Below are 27,783 nucleotides of genomic sequence, written 5' to 3' on the forward strand. Positions count from 1 at the left end.
CCACAGTGTTTAACAGTGAAGTTGTGTGGAGCAAGATGGCCTGGAATGGGAAATAAACTGGAATTTTTAATAGGTGGAATGGGGAGTCTTGTGGTTGCGACAATGATTAGTGTGAATAACCTGAATCAAAGCTGCTTTTCAATTTTATTTAATTATCATCATTTGCTATTTCCCTTTGGTTTTGATTTCTGTGTGTAAGCTTCTCTTTGGGATGCCGCCTTTAAGCGTAGGCAAAATGATTTGGTCATTGTGAGGATATAATGGAAAGTGACAAATTTATGTTCTTTTAACAGTGAGGTAGATTGTGTGAAAATGGATAAATATAGATGTAAATTAACATTAAAGGTTTTTTTAATTCATAATTTGCCTTTCACCTGCTTGGATGCCTAATTAAGAGGTTTTCTACTACTTTTACAAGTTTTCAAATCTTTTTCTAACATGTTATATACAAAAGGAGAAGCTTTGAATCACTTAAAGAAGTGCATATCTAGCATAACACTGTCCCTTTAAAACAATGTTGATTTATTTAAAAGACAGAGTTAGAAGAAGGCAGACAGATCTCTTATCTTCTGGTTCACTTTTTAATTGACCACAAGCAACCAGGACTGCCAGACTGAAGCCAGGAACCTGGGGCCTCTTCTGTGTCCCAAGGACTCAGGTGCATTAGCAGGGAGCTGGATCAGAAGTAGAAGGCCTGCATGTCAAAGCAGCACCCACAGGGAATGGTGGCACTATAGGTGGTTGCCTGGCCTGCTGTAACACAGTTCCAGCTGCCTGTTATCTTTCTTTGTCCTAATTCTTCTTCTTTGGCCATTCAAAAAAATTTCTTAAAGATCAAGTCCTTTTACTGATAGTATTTTTAATGGGAAAGTCCTGTTCTTTAATGAAAGCAGGAGGCAGGATTCAGTGACCTGTGAAGGAACTCCCAGTCTTAGCTCTGACTCCAGAAATAGATATTTTAAGTGCTGGGTCATGGACAACAATTCTCCCATTTCCCCCATTGCCCGTTGGTTTTTTTTAACCTCCATGGGTTTGACCAAATCATTTATAACATCTGGAGCTCATTGTTCTCATCTCCAAGTTGATAGTGTCAGACTAAGGTCTCTCCTAGCTTTAATACTGTGTGTATATGTGTAATGCCAAATACTAGTGGTCCCTAAGGCAGCATAATGTACAGGTTTCTATAGCAATGGGGTGCAGTAGTGCTTCTCAAAGTACTTACGGGGAACCAGAAAAGAGGACATCATCTCCAAAAATACAGGATTCTAGTAAGGGTATGATTCAGTAGTCAGATGAAATGAATGCTGTAGGCTTTTTTCTTGAGATGAAGAAAACAGTTGAGGAGCTCATTTTGTCTTAAACATTATGTAAATTGTTACATAAGACTTTTAATGAATACATAAGACTTTTAATTCTTTCACTTGCTAAACAAAAATTATAGAAACTAAGACTGTGGGCGTGTGTCATGTGCTTGGTATATTCTGAATTCCCAAGGGAGAAAGATTAAATACTAATTTCTTAACAGTGAACTTTCAAGACAATATGGTGGAATGGTCCCAGGTAGAGAATTTGGTGTCAGTTCAGCTTGTTCATTAGCTATATTGCTTTGATAGGTCATTTGATCTCTTTAAGCATTAGGTTGTTTATCTGAACTCTGAATGGATTGACATAAATAAGATGACCGGTTTAGGAACTGTTAGAAGATCAAGAACTAATATGTACAAAGAACTACGAACAATTTCATGCAAAGGAAAAATACAATAAAAGTGAGCTATTTTTGTAAAATAATCAAAGAGTAACCAAGAACCTATTATGGTAGTCAAGAACAGAGAATTCATGGGGGAATGTACAGCCATAATGGCATTCCTACCATAAGGAGATAGAGCTTAGATGATTAAAGAAAACATGAAAAAGGAGCATGAACTATAGTATTCATAATTCAGATGGAAGGCACCTCTAGAAGTACCAAAATAGTCCAATCATGGTGGTCTTCATCATTTCAGTCATTCCTTTCTAGTCAACTGCAGTATTTCAGATTATAAATTCAATATTTTAATATGAGTGCATGTGTACTTTATAAAGTATTTTAGAGCCACTATAGACCAAGTTAAGTTTTCCCTTCTTTCTTGGGGAAATTTAAAACTTCCTGCTGTAGTACTGTCAGTTTTAAGGACCTTAAATCATGCTTTGTCACATGATACATATTGATAGAATCTGGATGATGAGTTTAAAAACAATTTTCTGTGCCTTTTCAAAAGCTGAATACGCTTGACTGCAAGACACAGTGGTTTCTGTTCCAATAGTTGCTTCTATTGGAACAAATTGCTTAAATGGAATGATGTGTGAATAGTGTGGTTTTGACGTATTTTTGACTGTTTCTGTTTTAAAGCATTTTCCCCCTTTTCCCATGTAAAAAAAAAATCACAAGCTTATGTGTGTAGCACTGTTTTTATCAATATAAAAAACATACCTTCTAAAAAGTGTATCAGTCTATTTCACTTCATTTTGGAATTAATATTATGCAATAGTACAGTATTGCAACTATATTACCTAGAAAGTTGTTCATGAATATATAGCATGTTATATTAAAGCCTCTGAAACTAGTTTTTATGTTATAGACTCAAGTATTTCCCCTTTAAATATGCTGAAAACAAAGTAGTAGATATTTGGGTTCACTAGGAACTCTTGCTTTAAAAAATATATATATATGTATATATATATATAATGCTCCTCTTATCACATGAATTACTAGGAAATAATTTTAAATATGGTTAGTAGATAAAGTTTCAAGGCTTGTTAATGTGTTGAAATTGGGTAAATTATGTGATTCAGATAAATGTTTAATATTTTATTTACCATTTACTTTTATAAGATTTTCTTTGGAATGGTTTTGTTATTATCTCAACATTTTATTTGTAAGATACCTAGTTGTTTTTCTTTTCCTCTGCTTTTGAATTTACAGCAAAAGATGATGGAAGCATTGCTGTTGCCCTTGGTTACACTGCACATTTGGTCTCCATGATTTCATTTTTCCTACAAGTGCCCCTCAGATATCCTATAATTCATAAGGGATCTAGATCAACAATCAAAGATAATATCAATGACAAGCTGACTGAAAAAGAAAGAGAGTAAGTGTCTTTTTTTTTTTATGCTTTCACTATCAAGCCAGTGTGAGCATGCAGTATTCTAAAATTACTAAGCGTGACATAAGTGGTGGTAACTTATATAGAACCTTTATAAAGTATTCTGTTTCTTTTAAGTATACTTATTTATTTAAACTTTAATACTTTAAATCTTGCACTTCTCAGAATGGCTAACATAGCACAGTTGGCTCATTTAATTTGTTTTCCTTGTACTTTTGTGAGGACAAATATCACATGTTCATGCAGTACCTATTGCCTGCTTCTCAGCACATGACATCAATGGTAAATGATTTGTCAGAGAGAGAACCAGAAAAAGAACATAAGATTGAGTAGCATATTGAACTTAGTCGTTAAGTATTCTGGTAAACTGAAAGATAGGCTGGTAGAATTTACAGATAGTACCCAACTTAGCATGAGTGATCTAAAGTTTTCCAACTTCATGATATGAAAGAAATACACATTCCATTGAAGTGATATTTTGAATTTTGAATTTGGATGGTCTTTTCCTGTGCTAGTGATAAGCAGTATGACACAATCTCATGACGGGGACAGCAGCAATGCAGCACACCTGTGAGTAAGCCAGGAGGGTCAGCAACAGATTCTCTGAGGTGCATTGTGTCACTAAGCTTTGATGTTCAGCAGGTGAAGTGTATTAAATGTGGTTTTGACTTTATAGTATTTTCCACATATGATGGATATAATTCTGTGGTAAATCTGTTTCCTGGCGTGATTCCAAAGAACAAAAGGGATGGAATGTAGAGAAAAGTATAGACCTGTCAGAATAGGACACATGATGAATACACATGTAATTGCAGACACAAAGAAGATCCAGAGACCATGGGGTAAACTCATTATCAACACATAATGATTAGAACCCTCTTAGCTGTTGTGGCTCAGAGGGTAAAGCCTCTTGTTTGTGGTGCTGACATCCCATATCAGAGCACTGGCTTGAGTTCTAGTTGCTCTGCTTGCAATCCAGCACCCTGCTGATGTGCCAGGTAAAACAGGAGGATCACCCAAGCATGACAACCCTTGAGCCCTTGACAACTACGTGGAGAACCCAGATGGAGTTGCAGGCTTCTGCTTTAGCCTTACCCAGATCTGGTAATTGTGGCCATTTGGAGAATGAACCTCTGTATAGAATATCTCTATCTTCTTTCTCTCTTGATCTCTCCCTACCTCTGTCACTCTGCCTTTCAAATAGATAAATAGATAAATGTCTTTTTTTTTCTAAACAGAGAGAGATAGTGACTACAGAGTAACTACAAAGAAAACAATTCTAGGGAAACTTATAGAGCTAAAAAATAAAAGACAGAGGATATTAAAACTAGCAAGGGACAAATGACGTTTTAGTATCAAAAGGCTTATGATAAGATTGAAAGCTGATTTCTGTAAAACAATAAATCTAGAAAAGGTGATGCAATGAACTTTTTTTCAAGCAAGGGGGGAAATTATTCCCAGCAGACCTACACTGAAAAAAATATTAAAGGCAGAATAAAAATAATCTTACACAGAAAAATGGAAATATAGGAAGGGAGCCAGCATGGGTGGTATGGTGATTTACACCACCACTTGCGAAACCCACATCCCTTATCAGAGTGCCAATTTGAGTCCCAAACACTCTGCTTCCAATCCAGATTCCTTGTAATGCATCCAGGGAAAAGACAGATGATGGCTCAAGTGCTTGCACCCATGCTGCCCACAGTCTCCTATGGGAGACAGAAAGCATCTGATTGAATCCAGACTCCTGGCTTTGGCCTGGCCCAGCCCTTTCTGTCACTGACATTTGAAGAATGAACCAGCATTTGGAAAACTTTTTCTTTCTGTCTCTTACTGCTTTTCAAATAAAACGAAATAAACATCTTTTGAAAAGAAGAAAATGCAGAAAGAAAAAAAGACCAAAAGTACGAGTTTTCTCAAAATCAATTTTGAATGTGAAATGGGTAGTTTTGTCTTACCAAATAAATGGCACATATATGAAATATGTAAGATTATCATACATGATTCCAATACAAAGGGGCAAAGGAAGTGAATATACTTTTAAGAGCCTATTGCCTGAAAGTTGTAAAATTACCAACTTTAGTTAGATCCTAATAAATCAAATATCTATTAAACCTGCTCATAACCACTACAAGAGCTGTATTGTATGAGTGAAAATTTAATACAGGAGATAAATGGAAAACATATAAAATAACTGATCAATCCAAAATAAGATTTTATAAGAAAATAATGTTTACTGTTATTAAGTGGAACAGAAATCAAATAGCAAATTAATAGATACAAGCCCTGACTTATCCTGTAATTACATTAAATATAAATAGTAGAGGCTGATGTTGGACACTTCCTACAATGTTACCACTTTCTGCAATGCTGGCATCCCATCTTGAAGTGTGGTTCTAGCTCTGGCTGCTCCAATTCTGGCCCAATTCCCTGTTAATATGCCTGGGAGAACAGGAAGATGGTCCAGGTGCTTGGCTCCTCCTACCCACTTGGGAAACCCAGATGGGGTTTCGGGCTGCTGGCTCTGGCCTGACCATGGTGTGGCCCAGTCATAGCTGCTGTAGCCATTTGAAAAGGGAACCCATGGAGAAAAGATCCCTTTCTCTCCCAGTCTCTCAGTCTGTTCCTTTCCCTCTCTTTCCCATCCCTCTCTCCCTCTGCAATTCAAATAGAAAATCTCTTTTTAAAAAAAGTGTAAATAAGTATTAACATTCTTAAAGATTAGATAGAAAATATTAAACTCATCCTGCTTTCAAAACATACCTACAGTGTAAGGACATGGAAATACTCAAAGAATGTGAGTATAAGTGTATTACATAAATATTCTCTACATGAGAATTAGTGTAACTATAATGTCAAAGTGAAATTTAAAACAGTTTCAGTGAAGTAGAGTATTTTTATGATGGTACAGCCACTTCCAAATTTCTATCTAGGTATTTGAAGTGTAGAGAAAAAGTTTTGCAGAACCACAAGGAAATCTAATAGTAGAGGGTTTTTATTTAATTGTTAGAGCAAATAGACCAAAGAATCTATAGCTAATGGACCTGAAGAACACAATTAATACAATAGACATAAATATGTAAAGAGAACATTGCACCAAGCAGTTGCAGGACACATATAGTTTTTCCCTCTATAGCATGTGGAATATTCACCAAACTCAGTTATGCTACACGAGATATTAAGAATACATTCAATTGAGCCAGCACTTAGCATAGTAGAAAAAGCCTCCACCTGTGGCACTGGCCTCCTATTCAGGCACTGGTTTGAGTCTTGGCTGTTTACTTTTGATCCAGCACCCTGCTTATGGACTTTGAAAGCAGAGAAATGACCCATTTCTTTAGGCACCAGCACCTACTTAGGAGACTCAGAAGAAGCTCCTGGCTCCTGGTTTTGAATCAGCCTAGATCCAGCTGTTATAGCATTTGGGAAGTGAAACAGCAGATAGAAGGTTTCTCTCTTTCTCTCTTCTCTTACTGTGTAAATTTGCCTTTCAAATATAAATAAAACAAATCTTTAAAAAGAAATACATTCAGTGACCATTTTCGATGCATTTACTGGAAATTGATGGTAAAACTCAAATTTGTGGCAGTTAAGGAATGTGCTTCAGTATAACTTACAGATCAATAAAAAAAACTGCACAGTCTGAAATTATTTTGAAATGAAGAATAATGAAAATGTAGTGGGCTCGGCAGCATGGCCTGGTGGCTAAGGTCCTCGCCTTGATCCCATATGGCCGCTGGTTCTAATCCCGGCAGCTCCACTTCCTCTCTATCTCTCTTCCTCTCAGTATATCTGACTTTGTAATAAAAATAAAATAAATCTTAAAAAAAAAAAAAGAAAATGTAGTGTATCCAAATTCCTAAAGTATAAGCAAATCCATACATAGTGTAAATTTATCCCTCAAATACCTGTGTGAGAAAAAAGAAAAATTAAACGGACTGGCACAATGGCCATACAGGCTTATCCTCCACCTCTAAGTGCCAGCATTTCATATGGGTGCTGTGATGAAATGCTGCACACACCTGGCTGCTCCACTTCCAAACCAGTAGATGGGAAATCCTTTTCTCTGTCTCTTTCTCTCTGTAAATCTGCCTTTTCAATTAAAATAAGTAAAATTTTTAAAAGATTTATTTATTTTTAGTGCAAAGTGAGATATACGGAGAGGAGGAGAGACAGAGAGGAAGATCTTACGTCCGATGATCCGCTCCCCAAGTGAGTGCAATGGCCGGTGCTGCACCAATCTGAAGCCGGGAACCATGAACTTCTTTTCGGGTCTCCCACACGGGTGCAGGGTCCCAAGGCATTGGGCCGTCCTCAACTGCTTTCCCAGGCCACAAGCAGGGAGCTGGATGGGAAGTGGAGCCGCCAGGATTAAAACTGGTGCCCATACAGAATCCCGGCGTATTTAAGGCGAGGACTTTAGCTGCTAGGCCACGCCGCCGGGCCCAAGTAAATATTTTTTTAAAAAAAGATTTAATTCTACATCTTTTTTTCATCCGCTGGTTTACTCCCCAAATGGCCACCACGGCCAGAGCTGAATTGATCTGAAGCCAGGAGCCAGGAGTCTCTTTTGGGTCTCCCAATGCAGGTGCAGTGTCCCAAAGCCTTGGACTATCTTCTACTGCTTTCCCAGGACAAAAGAAGGGAGTTAGAAGGGAAGTGGGGCAGTCATGGCATGAAGCAGTGCCCATGTGGGATCCTGGCACATGCAAGGTGAGGATTTAGCCACTGAGCCATTATGCCAGGCCCAGAATTAAATCATGATAAGTCTCTAGCTGAAGCCACTAAAAGGCAACTTGTGTAGCCCTTGGAAAGTAAAATGAAGGTAATACTAAAGACAATGGTAAAAATCAAATGGACAACTATGCAGTAGAAAAATAATAAAGGAAAGAGTTATAATCAATAAAATAACCAGAATATTGGTAATCCTTAGGTGAATTAACTAAGAAACCAAAAAGACAGAATAAAACAGCCAGTATAAGGAACAAAAGAAGTTGATACTGCAAAAATAAAGACAGTTAAGGATGAGAAGATCCAGTGAACAACTTAGTGCCAGTTATTTTGAATTTCAAATAAAATGTCTACATTTCATACAAAACACAACTTTTCTATTTTCTCAAACCATTCCATGCAACCTTGTTTCATCCCAACTGTGAGGTCAGCGTTACCTTTATTCTAAAGCCAGACAAACACATGTCCAAAATAGTAAACTCTAGCCCAATATCCTTGATGAACATAATATGTCTGTGCTGCTATGATAAAGTTGATAAAGGTTGGGCAATTTATAAATAACAGAAGCCTGTGTGAAAGCATTTGAAAGGCTCTGAAGTTCGAGATCAACAAGTCCTGTGTCTGTGGAGGACTGCTGTCTCTGCTTCCATAGTGTAAGGAATGGAAGGACCATCAAAAGATCCAAGTCCCCATTTTCAATTAGCATTGATGCATGCATGAGGGCAGAGCTCGTCTAACTTGCCAAGGACTATTTCGATGTTTATACATTATTTATGGTCCATACAGAATTATCAGCTTAAACATTTTCCTGCTGTAGATTTCCTGAATTTTGATTCCCCCCCACACCCCTGCTGTTGCCTTGGCAGGACCAAACCAAATCATTTTGAGGACTAGATTCCCCTACTCAGACAGCACTTCTCCAAAGATCCCACTTCCCAACCCTGTTGCATTGGGCAGAAAGTTTCCAACGCGTGAATTCTGAGGGATACCTTGAGACCATAGCACCTTGGTAGTTTCACTCCTATCCCATTTCTGTTTCATGTTACGTGGTGTCCTTCTCTCCAAGATTCTGAGTGCATATGATTAACAAAATGCTCTCCTTCTCATCATTTCAGTGTCAGGCATCCGGTGCTCAGGCATTCCACAGTGCTAGGCAGGCATCTCTCCCTCGTTAACCTAATTAACAGATAACTCTACTAAAGAAGTTTCACGTTATATATTGTGTCCTTTGATGCATTTTTAATGAAGTTCGATTTCTTTGTCTTTTTTGATGGTGGTTGTAGTACTTTGGTGTCATCTGAAATCCATTGCCAAATGCAAGATCAAAAAGATTTAGCCCTGGCCTTTTTGTTTGTTTTTTGTTTGTTTCAGTAGTTTTATTTTAGCTCTCACATTTAGGTCTGTGATCCATTTGGGGTTAAGTTTTTTATATAAAATAAGACAGGAGTCAAACTTCAGTGTTCTTGACATGTTTTGTTAAGGAGATTATTCCCGCTTTAATGCACTTGGCATCCTGGTTGAAAATAATTGTCATATTTTATTTCTGGACTCGAAATCATTGATTTATATAACTATTTTTATGTCAGTACTATAATAAGTTTTGAATTTGGGAAGTATGAGCTTTCCAGCTTTGTTCATCTTTTTCAATATTGTTTTGGCGATTCAGGATCCTCTGCAATTCCATTACTAATTCAAAGATCTGGTTTTATATTTCTACAAAGAAAGAGAGATCATTTACATTTTAATAGGGATTGCAATAAATCTATATATTGCTTTGAATATTTTTGTCATTTTTTCAAATTTGTTTGTTTTTATTGGAAAGGCAGATTTACAGAGAGAAGGAGAGAGAAAGAGTTTCTGTCTGCTGGTTCACTTCCTTAAAGGCTGCAATGGCCTGAGTGGAGTTTATCTGAAGCCAGGAGCCAGGAGCTTCTTCTGGGTCTCCCACACAGATGCAGGATCCCAAGGCTTTGGGCCGTCCTCCTCTGCTTTTCCAGGCCATAGCAAGGATCTGTATGGAAAATGGAGCATCTGGGACAAGCACCCATATGGGATCCTGGCGTGTGCAAGGCGAGGAACTTATTGTGCTGAACCTGTCATCCGCTCTTATTGTATGATGTCAGCTTTCAGTTTTCTATAAATTCTTCTTCTTCTTCTTCTTCTTTTTTAATGGTGGTGCTCTTTATATAGTTGATTAGGGCTCAAAGAGTCAAGGGCTGCAGGAAAGTGGATAAGATCATTGTTTCCACATTCTCTTTTTCCTTCCTGTATCTGGGCGAAGGGAAGAGACAAAGGGAGAAGCCACACCCACCCTCCAACCATCCCAGGGTCCCCAATGTGGGGCATGTTCCAAACACACTGTTCAAGTGGTTTCAGTAGTTCAACTCTTCTGAATTCCTGACAATCTCGCCCTTACAAGCATGATGAAATCTCTTCAGAATCCTCTTGCTGACATAGTACACCTTAGCATCTCCACTTGCCCAGGTTTTCACTGCCAACACTTGGCTGGGGTAGTTGATAAATTTATTCTGTCCTATGTTGTGGTACCAGGTATCCTATGCAGGCTCCAATGTACTACCATATCCTCCATGTGCCCCTGGATATGCTGCTGTGTCTGAGCCACTGAGGAGGCTCAGCTTTGACACATGCACTTCATGGTCAGACCACGGAACCTGCAATTCTGTTCGTGGTTGGGGTTCTGAGTCTGGCAGTTCATTAGGGAGGATCCAAAAGAAACTTCGTCTGAAGTGATCCCAGACCAGATTCTTGTGTGTGCTTGCTAGTACAGGGTTGCCCCAATCAGCCTATACATATGTTGGTGGTTGCAATTGCTGCCTCCAGCCCTGTCTGGAGCATGTTGGAGCTCATCCCAATCCTGCCCATCACAGACTTGGCCACGTAAACCAGTTGGAGCTGCAGCATACTTGGAGTGACTCCCAATAACCTTCACCAGGCCCACCGCCTGCCCTGGTTCCCATGCTTGCCAGTATGTACAACAGACTGGTCCAATCTGCCCTACATCCCATTCAGCTCTCATATATGTCAGTAGGCATTGATGCCTAGTTCAACCCAACCAGCCCCACTATCCAGCTCACACACCTGCCAACGGGTGTTACTCTGTCTAGCCATGCCTGCGCACTAGTCCTGGTTCTCATGTTCACCAGACGGAGTGGCAAACCAATAGGGAGGTGCCCACTGTTTCCCGCCTGGGCCCACTCCTAGATTATGCACTCTCCAGGTGGTTCTGCAGTTTGACTTGTCAGAATTAGCCCCCCGTGCCAGCATCTGCCAGCTGATGCTGTGGCAAAATCCAACCAACCCACACCCACTGTGACTTAGGCTTGCACCAGTAGGAACAGTGCAACCCAGCCTGGCTTTTCCCTGGTCCAGCTCACATGAAGCCAACAGGTGTTGTAGCTCTGCCCAGTCTGGTCTTCCCCCATCCCAACTCACACACTCCAGTGGGAATGATGATCCAGCAGGGGAGCCACATGCCACCCCTCTACCATCATTGCCCCCTCCCACTGCACCCCCGGGTCTTGCATGTGCTGGTTGGGTGCTGCGGCCTGGTCTGGCATGGCCTGCCTCACACCTCAGCTTTTGCCAGTGGGTGCTGTAATCTACTCTACTCCCAATTCCAGCTCAGGTTGGTGGGGGCTACAGCCTAGCCCAGCCCAGCCCAGCCAGCACCCAGTCCAAGTCTTCATGTATACTAGCGTGTGTTGCAACCGAACCTAGCCTGACCCACTCTCCATTCTGGTGCTCAGATTTGCCAGTGGGTGATGTGAACTGGCCCTGCTTGGTTCACCCCCAACCTGTGCTATATGTATGCCACTGGGTACCCTTCCCTGGCCTGGTCTGAGCTCCTCCCTAAAGTGATTCTTGCGTGCACCTGCAGGGACTGTGTCCTGACAAAAGAGTTTCCCATGCTCCTCCACCAGAACCTCTCCCAGTGCCAGATCTCATGCACATGGGTGGGTCCATGGGCCAGCCGTACTCAGTCTACCTCCTGACCTAGCAGGAACAGTGGCCTTTCCTGACCAGCTTTCAACCCATTCTGGTTCTTGTTGTTGGATGTTACAGCCCAGTCTAGCCTGGTTCATACACAGACACAGCTCATACCTGGCTCAGCAAGGGCAAAAACCTAGCCTACCCTGTGCTTTACCTACCTTGGTTCTCACGAGCAGCAGTGGGTGCTGGGGTCTATCCCAGTCTGGCACACTCAGCCCCAGTTCTCATTTGTGCCAAGGGATGCTACAGCCATGTCCAGACCAGAACGTGGCTCCCATTTTAGCCCTGCGGTTGCCAGTGGGAACCACAACACAGCCAGGGAGTCCTCTTAGCTCCCCAACTAGGTCTATTGCCAGCCATAGGTCTTGCACATGCCAGCGGTTGCTCTGACCCAGCTTAGCACGGTCCCTCACCTGCAATGACCTTTGCCTTTAGATGCTGTAGCCTGGCCTGACTCAGCCTACCCCAAGACTCACAACTCACTGGCAGGTGCTGGACCCTGGCCCTGCTCAGTCTACTCCCATTCCAGGCTCATGCTAACTGGTAGGTGTGACAGCCTAGCTGAGCTTGACCTGTGCTCCGGCCTGCTTTCTATTCTTGCCAGTGAGGTAAGGTTGGCTTGGCTCTGCTCAGTCTGCCCCCCTCCAAAACCAACCCACACATTAGCCAACAGTTGGTGTTACCCTGCTAAGGCTGCCTAACACCCAGGCCTGGAACATGTGCTCACCAGCAGGAGCTATGACCCCAACAGGGGAGTTTCCCAGGTTCCCCCACTTGGCCCACTCCCTGACCCAGATCTCACATACTTCAGCAGGTGGTAGGCCCTTCACAGCATAGCCTGCCACTCCGTCTTGGCCTATGTATGAGCTGGAGGATGTTGTGACTCTGCTCACCTCACACCCTGTTTTAGGATGCACATGCAGGTGCTGCAGTCTGGACCTGTCCAGCCTGTTTTCAGCCCTCGCATTCGTGAGTGTTGCTCACTCCTAGCTCAGTCAATCACCACCCCAACTCTTAAGCTAACCAGTGGAACTTGCATTTCCACAGGGTTGGGCCTGCTTATCCCCAACAGAATCTACCCCTGGCTCTCTCTCATGCCGGTTAGTGTCATGACCCTGCCTAATGTGACCATCACCTGTTCTGACAGTCAGGTACTGGAATCTAGCCCTGCCAGACAGGTCCCCAGCCATAGCTTTCATGTGTACTAGCATGTGGTGGTCAGCGATGTTATACCTAGCAGCCCGTCTCAGGACTCCTATATGGTCTGGTGAATCAGTCTGACCCATACAGATCTTAAGGACTCTCCTCTCCAAACCACCAGGTCTCAGTCCCCTCACTTTACCGGCAAGTTCAGTGACCCCATTGCCGGGAGTCGCACAGGATTCCTCCCTCACTTGCATACACAGAGGCCTTATCCATAGATGTCCCTAGGTAACAATTACATACCCCAGAGACCTTAGAGCTATTTTTTGGTTTATTTTTCTTCATCTTGAAGTATTTTTTAATTTTCACTACAAATTCTTCATAGACCATTTGGATGTTTAAGACTATTAAATTTTATGTTTATACATTTCCCAGTTTTCCTCTCATTGTTGATTTCTCATTTCTTTCTGTTTTTTTTTTTTTAAGATTTATTTTTATTGAAAAGGCAGATGTACAGAGAGGAGGAGAGACAGAGAGGAAGATCTTACGTCTGATGATTCACTTCCCAAGTGACCGCAACGGCCAGAGCTGAGACAATCCAATGCCAGGAGCCAGGTCTCCCATGCGGGTGCAGGGTCCCAAGGCTTTGGGCCATCCTCGACTGCTTTCCCAGGCCATAAGCAGGGAACTGGATGGGAAGTGGAGCCGCTGGGATTAGAACCGGCGCCCATATGGGATCTCGGGGCATATTCAGGGCGAGGACCTTAACCATTAACGCTATCGTGCCGGGCTCATGTCATTCTGTTTTGACAGAGAAGTTGGCTTTATGATTTTGTTATTTTTTTAAATTTATAACATTTTTTTGTGGCCTAACGTATGGTCTGTCCTTGGGAATGTTCCATGTGCACTCAAGAGGAAAGCTTAGTCTACTGGTGCTAGATGTAGTCAATGTGTATGTTCTTTTGTTTTTGGAAAGTGAGATATACAGAGAGGAGAGATAGAGAGGAAGAGCTTCTGTCCGCTGATTCACTCTGTAAGTGGCCACACCACCCAGAGCTGAGCCAATCTGAAGTCAGGAGCCAGGAGCTTCTTCCAAGAGTTCCGCATGGGTGCAGGGTCCCAAGGCTTTGGGCCATTTTCTGCTGCTTCCCCAGACCACAAGTAGGGAACTGGATAACAAGTAGAGCAGCCAGGATTAGAAGCAGAGCCTGTATGGGATCCCGGCAGTTGCAAGGCAAGGACTTTTAGCTGCCAGGCTACTGAGCTGGGCTTTGTTGTATATGTTCTTTAGGTCTAGTTGGTTTATATTGTTACTGAGTCAAGCAGCTTTTTTTTTCCTGTAGCAGAATACACAAGACAAACTGCTTTATTTTGACTCACAGTTTTTGGGTTAAGATCCCATGAATGGGTAACCTCATTGGTTCAGCATCTAGTAATGAAGTTCTTATTGGCAGTGCCCCGACTTGCTGTAGTACAGCATCAGGAAAAATAATGTGTTTCTAATGTGTTTCTCCTTGCAGACATACCATGATTCAAGCATGGGGATTGCACCCCAACAACTCAATCCCATCTTACCATTTCCTAAGGTCTTACCTCTAAATACCATGATGAGATTCAGTTTCTACCTTCTTAGTGCTTTTAATGCATGACTTTGAGGACAATGCCATTAACCCTTGGATGAATGGAAGATACCAAAACTAATATCCTAACCATGCCAGTTCTTAAGTCCTCTATTTTCAAATTGATCTTTTCTTTGGATGCTCTATCCATAATTGAAAATATTAATCTATTATTGTAATATTGTCTATTTCTTCCATCAATTTTCTTGATGTTCCATATGTGGGATTCTTTTGTGCATGTGTTTGTTATGTCTTTTTGATACACTGATGCTTTTATCAGTACATAATGACCTTTTCTTTTGCTTGTTTTGACTATTTTTTTCCTAAATGCTTTTTGTTTGAAATGAGTTTAGCCCCATGAACTTTCTTTTTGTTACTACTTACATGGAATACTTTTCCACATTTTCTCTTTGAACCTGTCTGTGCCTTTGACTCTAATGTGAATCTCTTGTTGGCAGCATGTAGTTAGAATATGTTTTGCTTTTCCATCATGCTAATTTTTGCCTTTTGATTTGAGTGTTTAGTCCATTTACACTTAGTATAGTTATTGGTATGGAAAGATACATTTCAGCCATTTTTCTGTTTGTTTTCCCTGTCTTATACCTCTGTGCTACATGATCTCCAAATTACTACTTTCTCTTTTGCTTAATTGGATTTTTATGGGGATTATAATTAACATCCTATTATGCAATAATTTAGTTGGAACTGGACGCCAGTTTAGCTTCAAAGCATATAAAAACTCAGGTGCTATACCTTTCTGTCTACTACTATGCCCACTGTTTGTTGTTATTGTCACAAATTGCATCTTTATACATAGTGTGTCCACAAAACTGTCATTTTCATTTGTCTGCCTTGTTACCTGCTGGAGTTGTGTTTTGTTGTTATTGGTATTTTTAATGATTTATTTATTTGAAAGAATGATAGAAAGAAAGCAGGGAGGGGGAGTTTTTTTACCTCTAAAATGCCTGCAGCAACTAGGGCTAGACTGAACTGAAGCCATCAGGCAGAAGAACCACCCAGGTCTCCTGGTTTTGGATATGCTGATGGATACGTGGGTCATCATCTGCTGCCTTCAGGTTGTAGGAAGTTAGATTGGAAGCAAAAGCCAGATTTGATTCTGCACATTCCAATAATGGGATGCAGGCATTCCAAATAGTAGCTTAACGTGCTGTGCCATAATACCCACCCCAAGATCTTCATCTCTTTGCATGACTTCAGGTTACTGTCTGCTGCCTTCTAGTTTCGATTGGAAAGCCTTAACTTTCACTTCCTGATTACAGTGAACCTAGTGATCAGCCAGAGATAAAAGTTCTGAAGCTTCACAGGTGTTTCCTTAACAAACATCTTGTTCTTAGCATGAATTCTCCAATATATTTGAATATTTTTGAATGCCCTATTTTCTTCAAGAACCCCTCACCAGTGTTTCTTCCCATGCTTTAGGCAATCTGTTGCACATCCTAGTTGTTATCTTTTGCTCCAGGTGGCTGCGGATTATTTATGTGCCTTTTAACTTGCACAGTGTGCTGCTTTTCAGCTCTGAGTGAGTTTTGACTGGGTGAAACAAAGGCTAGTGCCTTAGCTTATTCAGGCAACCCTGGACGCAAATTAGAACAGAAACCCCCAGCTTTTTAAAGATCCACTCTTCGCTTAGGAACCAAGGATCAAACTCCACAATTGGAGTGCAGGCTGCCAACTTTAAGGCCTTTTGTGAGATAGGAGGGAAGAGTAGGGCCAAGAAAAATGCCACAGGGAATTCTCCTTGATTTTCCATTTCCTTTTGCTTGATTCAACATTTAGCTAGTTGATATAAACCTTTTGACTGTTTTTTAGTATCTTGACAAAGTTAGTTTTGACTTTTTTTTTTTACTTTATTTTTTGATGTTTCTCTAGAGGGACAGATCTTTGGATCAACCTACTCCACCATGTTCACTGACATCATTTGATTTGTATGATGATGAAAAACACTTCTTAGTAGGGTTGAAAAGATGCCTCAGTGATTTTGAGCAAGAGAGAATACCGTGACCAAATACGTACTTGAGAAAGTGCACATTTAGTCTTCTGCAGAGTGACCTCTCTCAACCTTTTCTAGATTCCACAAATTCTCTCTGCAGATTGCCATCAAATATTTACATAATAATTTGATTTCAAATATTAGTTATGTAGGGAGATCACTTTGGGAACCTGAAGGAGGCTGTCCCTTACATTGAAAAATATTCTTCTTTCAGATCTGTTTCACATTTTAATTTATGATAATAGCAACTTAACATGTGGACAGTTCCAATTAGAATGTCCCAATGGGAATAGCATCCATGATTTGTTTATTGTTTGATTTTCTCAAGCAGGCTGAAAGTCTAGCTGGATTTAAGTGATTATGTTACAGTTATTTTCTTTGGCAGCCAAGAGAACTATAGAAACTGCATTTTTATGAATGAACTTTGCATTCTTGCTCTGTCTTCCCCCTTTGTGGAAATACACACAGTGTTGATTTTGATATACACATTCACACCCAAAAAATGCATTTTAAATTAATGTCACATTGTGATTGATAGAATCTATTTTAGTATTACATGTTAGTATTACATTCCACAGTTGATTCTGTCTTAGATGTTATAAACTATTGAATGATTTTTTAGCTGTTTCATGTGTTTTTGTAAAGTATTTCAAAGTCTTTTTTTTTTTTGGATAACACAGATGCATAAGTGAAATACGTAAGTAGAAATACATTTATTGATTATGCTTGCTGATTGAATCCATCTCTGTTATCCTTAGCCTGGATACTGAGAGCAGATTAGACATGGTTTTCTTTTCTCCTGAGTTTTCACTTTTGATATAAACCTTTCTAGGGTATTAGATGGAATCAGGTCTTCATGGGAGATGGAAAATGGAAATTGAATGACTCATTGAACAAATTATACTTAATGTAATAGGCCTAGGAATTCCCAGCCTCTGCCCTCTGTGATTACTGCCTCATCTGGCTATTGGCACATAAGACGTTAGAATTCAAACCCTATTTAACCAGTTTTGCTGAAAGAAAAAAAAATCACAGCTATTTCTTTCCTTTGTCTGACCTGTTTAAAACATGGGTCTGGACTGATGCCTTGCCTAAACCATTACTTGTGCACCTGCACACTGTAAAGGGACACTCTGAAATCTTTGCTGCACTTCACTGTGAGGCTCAGACCACAAAATGCGGAAGAATGTAGCTAGAGTCTAGTTGCAATGTCTTCTTTCACTGAGGTTTGCAAGTAATTTGGAAATGAAATTTGTTAGCCATTGTTATTATACCTCTTAACTGTCTGGAAGATAATGCATTCAGAATGGATTGGTGAAGCAATCTTTGAGCTGGATTCCAGCTGACCAGAGCATATGGGTTTTCTCAACCCCAACTCAATGTGGAAAGTTCATATTTTTTTTCATTTATTTTCAGAAGGAGAAATAGAAGGTGGTATAAATGATAGGCACTTTTGAAACTTCCTAGTCAGTTCACAAAAGTTTTACGAATCTCTGAATGGTGTCAAATCTTTTTCTGAGGGGATTTATTGTAACTTAAAGGAGTAATTTCTCTAATTTTTTGTATTTAAGTTCATTACTATGGAGGATCCTAAAATCCTTGTAATTGCCCATTTTACCCCTATAGACTCATTTCTTTCAGAGAGAATTTCTAATATATGAAGAAAATCTGATGTGTTCAAAACTCAGATAATATAGGGCTGAGATCGTAGTCATTATTAGTGGATCTAATTCTCACACCTGTAGAATGGTCTGTTTTAATTATCTATTACCTTTTTTATGACCAGGGGTATAAGGTGATCATATGTTCATATAAGGAAACTGGCCAGAGAGTTCCCTTTTCTTCGGATTTGCATTTTATTTTCTGTGCAGCCACATAGAGCTTATGTAGCTTTGCTTTCAGTATGACTATATTTCATTTTGCCACCAGGAAAGAAGAGACAAAGAATTTTGCCAAGTCGACTGATCTCTTATCTCTGTATTTCCTCATCTTACCTCTTAGTCTGGCAATACTGACTTGAATAAGTGAGTCATAATTTTTTCCAATGGCATCTCCTTGAAGCAATTTGAAAACCTGAACTTTATTTATATAAGTAATAAATTTTCTGTAGAAATAGTGGCTGGCACCTGGGATTTCATTGGTATAGAGCTTATATTAAAGCATAAATGAAAATTCCAGAGCTCTAGTTCTGACTTGTGTAACTCTGGATCCTCATTTCTGTTATTAGCAGTGTCAAGCAGACTTAAACACCTGTTGACAACATCTTATGTTGCAAATTATGAATTCTTTCCTATAAAAATTCTTGCCTTCTGTTTGTTAATCAGGTTGTTTTCATGCACCAAGTTCAGCAATGATGACTGTTTTTACTAAATCAGCATCTGTTTGCTTCCATCTGAGATTTGATGGCCTCCTTCCAGAAGTGGGAGATTTTCACATTGTGCTTAGGTTTGAATACTAAGGCTTTAATTTTCACCTCACCTACTCCATATCCTATAAGTTAGAACATTTCTTGAAACCTTTCATTTTTTTTTTTTTTTTGTAGGTTGTTGCCCAAAAGATAGTAGACCCTGTCCTCAAACTAAATTGAACAATGAATGTGATAACTTATACAAGGCTTTTTATTTTTCCATCCTGTGCAACTGAAAAACATAATCAAACAACTATTAGGAATTTGACCTAAGTTAAGAGATGTTTTTGTGAAAACTTCCCTCAAATGTCTATCATTCAACTTTGTTATAATAATACAACACTGCACAGTGAAATGGAAATAAAAATGACAAAATTGTGTCCAATCACAATTGTGCATTTACTCTGTTTTAGGACCAGAAAGAATATTATTACATCATCTGATTGAACCCCTCATTTCACAGATGGAGAAACAGGTTTTAAGATGAAGTGAGGTCATAAAATAAGTTAACCAAGCGTTCACTTCAATTTGACTTACTGATGAAAGGCAAGATGAAGATAGTGTGTTGATTCTAAGTGTAGTACTTTTAATACAAACATAGGAGATGGAAGAAGTCTGTTTACTGTATCTGAACCTGGCAAAATTCTTCCTGATTTAGGAGAAGCTTTGTTGTGAAAAATACAATGAGAATCCGCTGTGTTAAACGGAGTACTATGTTAAGTTTTCATTGCAAATGTTAATTTTTTAGTCAAATTTATCAGTCGGCTTACTTGACATTTGGTTTTTCTCCAAAAGGCACATTTCCAGCTGCCTCTCTTTTCTTCTTTCTGGCCTCAAAGTAAACTTAGCAAAGCTTCTTTTTAAAAGGCTTTGGAGTCATGCTGACCCTCTTACCACTGAGTGGCTATGGAAGCATTTGAGCTGCTGTCCACATCTCAGTTCTCCTACTGTGATACCCTTGCCACTGTGCCTCTGGGTTATTGTGAGGATTAAACAAAGCATAGTTCATAATCCAGGTTCCGGTCAAACTGAACATTTGGCTGTTTCCCAAACAGCATATTATTTTCTATCTTAATCATTGCTACCCATGCTGTTCCAAGTATCTGGAATGCCTTCCCTGTCAATTTTGAGCAGAAAGTCCTTTCCTTATGATCTAAAATGTTTCCTCTCTAATAGTTTCTTGATTTTCTATAATATGATATCTCTCATTATCTTTTGTGGATATATGAACAACTCTGTAGTATCTTTTTGTTTTTTTTTTAAAGATTTATTTTATTTTTATTACAAAGTCAGATATACTGAGAGAAGGAGAGATAGAGAGGAAGTGGAGCTGCCGGGATTAGAACCAGCAGCCATATGGGATCAAGGCAAGGACCTTAGCCACTAGGCCACGCTGCCGAGCCCTGTAGTATCTTTAAATATGAAATGTTTTGTATACTCTCATCTGATTTTAACAACTGAGCTGTATTTATTTCTTATGCTTGTTTGAAATATTTTCAATGTAAAATTGCATCTTCCTTGGACTTAAATTGCTTTCATGCCTTGCAGAAAGAGCTATGTATTGTGTAGACACTCACTAAATAGTTCTTAAATTGAATTAGGAGAAAAAAAAAAAAAGAAAAAAAAATTGAATTAGGAGAGCAAAAGCCATGTTCAGTTTTTGCAAATGCTATTAGGTAATCTGACACTCCATATTGTGGCCCACAGTTTTAACTCTAGATGCTCTGGCCAAGACCATCATCATTTCATAAAGTCCCTTCGGATGATGGCAAGTTGTTAACTTCTGCTTTTGCTGTAATCCAAAGCACAGGCAGCAGTGCTGATGGGGATGTGTTCAGGAGTGAGAGCAAGGAACATTTGGAAATGAGGAATCCCCGTGGAGATTCAGGCGAAAGAGATCAACAAAGTAAAAACTGCAGAAGGTGGCTGCTGGGTGAGACAGGAAATGAACACCTTGTGAAGATTAGGCACTCCACTGTGAGAGGGGAAATGTGGAAAATGCGTCAGAAGTAATTGTGCAACTATTTCATCACTGACACTTGGAAGTATATTGTTATGTGTGTTGTTTTTAATGAAGTGTGCTTTTATAGTGCTGATGTTATTATCTGGATGAGGAAGTTCTTCTCCAGTATTATTGTCATGTTGGCTTTCTGCAACCAGCTAAATTAAAATACAGTAATATGATGGGACGGTGGGAGAAGAAAGAAAACCAGATGACTCTGACATGTTACTCCAACCTGGACTTATTGCTTTTCTGGTCTGCAGTGTAATCTTATTAGAATACAGAGGTTGGGGCAGAGGGGTGGCCAGAGAAATAGCGTAGTTTGTTAATAATAGGCTATGTCATGAGTTAAGTATGTAAGAGCAGTGTTTCTCAACAGGAAGTACCCAGAGTGTCAGAAAGCTCTGCAGTTAGTTCTTTGACTGACATTCTGCAGTGTATTAGGATTTTTCATTCATATGACAACTACATTGTCATCAATGTAGATTCTTTAGAGTTTGATATAACTCAATCATTTAATTTTGTAAGATTTTATCTTAACTGACATTGCCTTAAAAGAAACACTATTCTTTTTTTTAATTCTTCTATGTTTTTTTGGGGGGAATGAGGGGGAGGAATGGAGTGATGAAGTGATTTTTTTTTAAGCTAGAGAATTTATAGTAGATAGCTTGTAGAATATTTCCTAAAAAAATGCTGATAGTTCTCCTTTATCTGCAATTTTGCTTTCTGCAGTTTTATTTATTTGTAGTGACGCACAATCTAAAATATTGCTCGATGTTCTGAGTAGCTCAGTGAGGCCTCATGCCACCCCACCCAGGACTGAATCGTCTCTTTGTCAGGTGTACACCACCCACCTGGCAGTCACTTAGTAGCCAGCCTAGTTATCAGATCCACTGCAGCACTATGACAGTGCTTGTGTATAGGGTTTGATACTCTGTGCAGTTTGTTATCCACTGGGGAGTCTTCTAACAGACCCTCCTGTGAGTAAGAAAGGGTTATTATAAGTAACCAAGAGAATAAACAAATTATTTTTAGATAGACATGAATTATTTTAACTTCTCCAAATATTCTATGATAATAGCTCTCTAGACAGTTTTCTAAGGATAATAGCATTTATATCCCGTATAATGTGTCTTTCTAAAACAAATCACAGTCATTCATTTGGCTATATAGTTCTGTTAACTGTCATATTTTTGTAACTTTTCCCAGATGGTTTACAATTAAGAAAGCTAGTCATCAAAAGTAACTTCTGACTCAGATTAAATGATGAGTTAGTTTTAGTGGTCATGCTTTTCTTCTCTAATTCCATAGTGGCGAGAAACTGATGTATTTAGTTGACATAGAATTAAGTAATAGGGGATTAAATTAAGAGAGGTACCTCATAGGAAAGTCAAGTCCTGAGGATCAGTGCTTACAAGTGCTGGGGTTAGGTAAGGCCATTCGGCTGCTCGCCTGGCATCAAGATAGATGCAAATCAGCAATGAAAGAATGTGTACCCCGGCACACATGTTGCCCCTTGCCACTTCCCGAAGCTTCTAAAGTCTTACTCTGCCGTCTAAGTGAATTAACTTACAGTTGCTCACAGTGTACTTTAAGCCATAGAGAAAAAAAGAAGGATGTTTATCATCTAATCTTAGTCTAAGTAAAATTACTCTCAAGGATCATTACCTTTGGTTTTTAGTATCAAAATAAATTTGTTTAAAGCATAGGATTATGTCTTTAAAGGGTTTGCAATCATAGTAAATATATAACTAATTTTATTTAAATGTATAATTGCTTCCACATATAACTGTACAACCTAACAACTCTACATTTATTACTATCCTTCTCTCTCAAATAGCTTTTACATGTGTAAAATATGTTAAATTTACATATTTAGTCTACAAATTTTACAATATTTATACTACATAGATATTAAACTTAGAGATGTGTTGGAATTACCCACAAGTAAATGGTGAACTTCTGTTTCTGTTCCTTTCAGAGTCTCCATTTCAGTGCAATATTGCAATTTTTAAAGATTTATTTATTTTTAGGCCCGGCGGCGTGGCCTAGCGGCTAAAGTCCTCACCGTGAAAGCCCCGGGATCCCATATGGGCGCCGGTTCTAATCCCGGCAGCTGGATGGGAAGTGGAGCAGCCGGGATTAGAACCGGCGCCCATATGGAATCCCTGGGGATTCAAGGCGAGGACTTTAACTGCTAAGCCACGCCGCCGGGCCCAATATTGCAATTTTTTTAAAATATTTATATTGATTTTATTTGAAAGGCAGATTTGTGGAGAAAAAGGAAGAGACAGATCTTTCATCCTCTGGTTTACTCCCCAAAGGCAGCAACAGCTGGGGCTGTGCCAGTCCAAAGCCTGGAGCCTTGAGCTTCTTCCAGGTTTCCCACATGTGTGCAGGGACCAGCACTTGGGCCATCATCTGCTGTTTTCCCAGGTGCATTAGCAGGGAGTTGAATTCAGAAATTGAGCCACCGGTTTTCAAAGTGGTGCCCATATGGCATGCTGGCATCACAGGCAGCTTCACCTGTTGCAGCACAATGCCAGCCCTGCAACATTGTTCTCTAAAACGTTTGTAAAGCTACTTTGTTTAAAGCTAGGATATATTTTTCTCTGTACAGTTCATTCTTCCTTTGATTTTCATTCCAATGGTTTTCATAGATTTGAAATGGGTAATTGCTTTTTCTCATAATTCATACCATTTCAAAATACACAGAAGTTCTTACTTCTTACTTAGTCTTAAACTAAACTTAAACTTAAACTAAACTTAAACTAGCAGTTCTGTATATTTCCTTATGAGCAAAGGTTTGTGTTAATAATACATAGAGTTTTCAGAGCTTCTCATTTGTATTACTTGAACCCTTTTTAAAAAACTTAGAAAAGAATTAATTCGTCCCATGTTACTTGTTAGTAACTCCCATTAATATAAATGATGACTCCCAGGTTTCTGATGTGGAGAGCGTAGTGATGAAATACTAGAAGTGTTAACTGTAGTTATTCATAGGAATTTTCTGTTGTAAGTTAATTAAGCACATCAGTAAGTAACTGAAGCATTTTATTATTTTAATTTGAGTAAGCATATGGCGGGTAAGCTAATGAGAAATGACAGATCTTTTGGAGTTTGATTGACAAACTGTTTTAAGTGTGTAAATGACAGATGAATTTAGTGAGGCAACTTCTGCTATGAGACATTCTCCATAGAGAATACTTATTTCTAAGTGTATAATGCATAGTATGTCATTTCCAGTAATTTTTTTGAAAAATGGCTACTGTAAGAAAAGCTTTTTAGCAGCCACCTCCTAATATTGAATCTGTTGATTATATTCTATGTGAGAGATATAAGAATTATAGATTATTTTCTGGTTTTTATGTTTGTGGGCATGAAAAAAAGTGTTTTATTGTTAGAGTGACAAGGAATCTTCTATCTGCTGGTTCACTCCCCAAATGACTGCAACAGCAAGAGATGAGCCAATCTAAAGCCAGGAGCCAGGAGCTTCTTCTAGATATCCCACATGGATGCAGGGTCTCAGGCTTTTCGGTCATTCTCTGCTGTTTTCCCAGGCCATCAGCAGAGAGCTAGATGAGAAGTGCAACAGCCAGGACACAAACCAGCATCCATTCATACGGGATGCTAGCACCCAGGTGCGGGATTAGCCTGATATGCTGTGGCACTAAGCCCAAATTGTGTCTCTTTTCAAATGTGGAGTTTTATTTATTTTATTTATGTACTTGGAAAGCAGAGAGAAAAAAAATCTTTCATCTGATGATTATTCCTCAAATGTCTGCAATAGCCAGGACTGAACCAAGCAGAACCAAGACCTCAGAATTTTATCTGGATCTTCCTCATAGGTGACAGGGGTCCAAGCATTTGAGCCATCATTTGCTGTCTCATGGCATGCACTAGCAGGAAGCAGAGTATCTGGGCTTGAACTAGTGCTGCTATATGGGATGTAGGCAACCCAGTTAGTAACTTAACCTGCTGTGCCATAATGCACTGTCCCCCTCTCATTCTGTCTGTTTAAAATGGAATTCAAAATAAAACTTCCTGGTGGCAGAATTATAAATGAATATATGAATCTATTTACCCGTTCACTCATTCATCAAAGGTTTCGTTAGTATATACTCTGATAGACTATGTTCTAGGCCTTTTTAGATATACTAATGAGCAATAACAATAATTAAAACTATTTTCTTTTTAGAAGAAGTGATCATTTTGAAATCAGTTCTGTAAATTGCTTTTTACAGAATTAAGAAACTGCATATTGTCTCCAGTTGGTCTCTGATTTCCTGGTTTCCTTTTATTCAGTAACACTCCTTTCTTGACCTGACATACCCTTGTCTTATGAACACATTGCAAAAGTCACTAGGTAAGCTCAAGGACAGAAAGAAGACAACCTGATTTTGAGCAGAGAAAGATAAGGCTGATTGGTAATTTGGTCCTAGTCTGAAGTGTTGATTTATTAAGAGTAAAGGCCCAGTAATTGAAAGTATTTTGTAGTGTTTTAGGATCAACTCTATTCAGAATATCTCCAGAGTTGAGAGTTCATCCCCAGCTAAGATCACTGCCTATTTTGTTTGACAAAAGTAAAATAAAGGAACAATAAATAGTGTTTATGTGTGCAAATTGTACCAATGAGATGAAAGCTTAAAATGTTAAATTGGAGGTGTCAGAATTTAGTGGCATGAATTTTACACATGGAGCTATTTGGGTATATTTCACACATGGATTTGCTGAGCCCACACATGCACACCCATAAAACAGTGGCAGATAATATTAGAAAAACAAAGAATTCCCAGAATTGTACTCCTCATCATGTTCATTAGATGTCATTTGAATAAAATAGTTCTCTTTCCTCTGTGACATTAGAAAAACTTTGAATTCATAGGAGATGCGAAAAGTCAAACTAATAGTTACGCTTAAGGCTGCTCAGTTTACTATCTCCATCTAGCAGTAGTACACTCACTGAGAATTGAATTGTTTATGGTTCTCTTCCCTTGACACTTTCTGCTTTAATCTGTTATGAAATAGTCTAAATACTCTTAAAATTTACTTATTTTTCTTGGAAGGCAGATCTTTAGAGTGAAGGAGGAGCAGAGAGAAAGATTCCCAATCCATGGATTCACTCCCCAAGTGATTGCAATAGCTGGAACTGAGCTGATCCAAAGCCAGGAGCTTCTGGGTCTCCCACATGGGTGCAGGGTCCCAAGGCTTTAGGCCATCCTCAGCTGCTTTCCCAGGCCACAAGTAGGAGCTGGTTGGGAAGTGGAGCAACTGGGATATGAACGAGTGCCCATGGGATCCCGGCACACACAAGGAGGAGACTTTAGCTGGGCCCTGAGGATTTTTTGTCTGTTTGAGAAACAGTCAGAGAATTCTCATTTGCTGGTTCGTTCGTCAGTCACACCGCTGGGGCTGAGCAAGGAACTCAGGCCAGGAACCAGGTCCTACAAAAGTGATGGGAACCTAACCATGTGAGCCATCCCCTGCTGCCTCCAAGAGGCAGGAAGCTGAAATGGGAAGCAGAGCTGACACTTGAACCCAGGCACTCCAGTAAGGTTTGCAGGAGCCCTTCAAGGTGCTGCAACCACATGCCCCAATTTTGAATATTTTACAAGGTTATTCTACTTGTCATTGTTTGTGTGTGATAGTTTAGAAAGATAGTTGAGATTACCAACCTAAAAAATTGATAGTTTCAAATTCTAAAAAATCTATCACTGTTAGGTATAGATTGTATAACCAACTACATACGAATGCCCCAGCATTTCTGCAACACAATTTTTTCCGTCATGATTCCAGTGTGCTTTTACTCTAACTTCATTGTGATTATGATTGTTTTGCTCTTCCATTTGCCGATTCATTCCCCAAGTGGCCGCAATCGCCAGAGCTGATCCGATCTGAAACCAGGAGCCAGGAGCCTCCTCCAGGTTTCCCATGTGGGTGCAGGGTCCCAATACTTTGGGCCATACTCTACTGCTTTCCCAAGCCTTAAGAAGAGAGGTGGATGGGAAGACGAGCAGCCAAGACATGAACCAGTGCCTGTATGAGATCCTGGCTCTTGTAAGGGAAGGATTAACCAATTGAGCCATTGCTCTGGGCCTCGTGAATGCCTTCTTAATCTATTTAGCCATGCAAAGCAAAAGACACAAGCAATCACTCTGCAGACTTTTCCCGTTGCCTTCCACTTCCATTGGGTCACTAAACCAACATTGTCTCAAATTTGTCCTTTCTTCACTGCTACATTTCTGTTGCCATAGCTTTTATCATCTCTCAGTTAGTCTGTTCCAACAGCTCCCATAAACTAATCTCTTGACCCCGTCCAGTTTTTTGGTCTTCTGAATTGTATTTCTGAAATGAGAATCTAACCATATTACACTAACATTTAAAATCCTTTAATAGTTATCTATAACTTATAGCCCAAAGTCTATAATCTTAGTTTAATGAAAAGACTAAAGACTAAAGTTTCTTTTATACTATTTCTTAATGTGACCTTATCTGATATTATTTCTTTATACTTCCTCACCAATATTCTACACTAAATCATGTAAAGCTTCTATTTCCTGAATGCTCCTACATTGTTTTGTACATATTTCTACCAGTAATGGCTAGCTAACAGTATGTATGCAAATAGCAGCTGTAGATCAACAGCACAAAAGGAAAAGAAATTTATTGTGTTAAGTTTTAAAACATAAGTGTTGGGACCAGTGCGGTAGCCTAGC

The 27,783-nt window shown here is 39.5% G+C and overlaps 1 protein-coding gene across 3 annotated transcripts in view; it reads left to right on the plus strand.

Moving 5' to 3' along the window:
- The window catches only part of UVRAG (UV radiation resistance associated), a 312,534-nt gene that overhangs the window by 198,202 nt on the left and 86,549 nt on the right, over positions 1 to 27,783 (plus strand). For all 3 annotated transcript variants that reach the window (XM_058663602.1, XM_058663603.1, XM_058663601.1), the window contains exon 12: positions 2,963 to 3,128. In XM_058663602.1, the coding sequence (XP_058519585.1) occupies positions 2,963 to 3,128 (166 nt within the window). The remainder of the gene's footprint in view (positions 1 to 2,962; positions 3,129 to 27,783) is intronic.

The sequence above is a fragment of the Ochotona princeps genome, chromosome 4 (genome assembly GCF_030435755.1).
Source record: "Ochotona princeps isolate mOchPri1 chromosome 4, mOchPri1.hap1, whole genome shotgun sequence".
NCBI lineage: Eukaryota > Metazoa > Chordata > Mammalia > Lagomorpha > Ochotonidae > Ochotona > Ochotona princeps.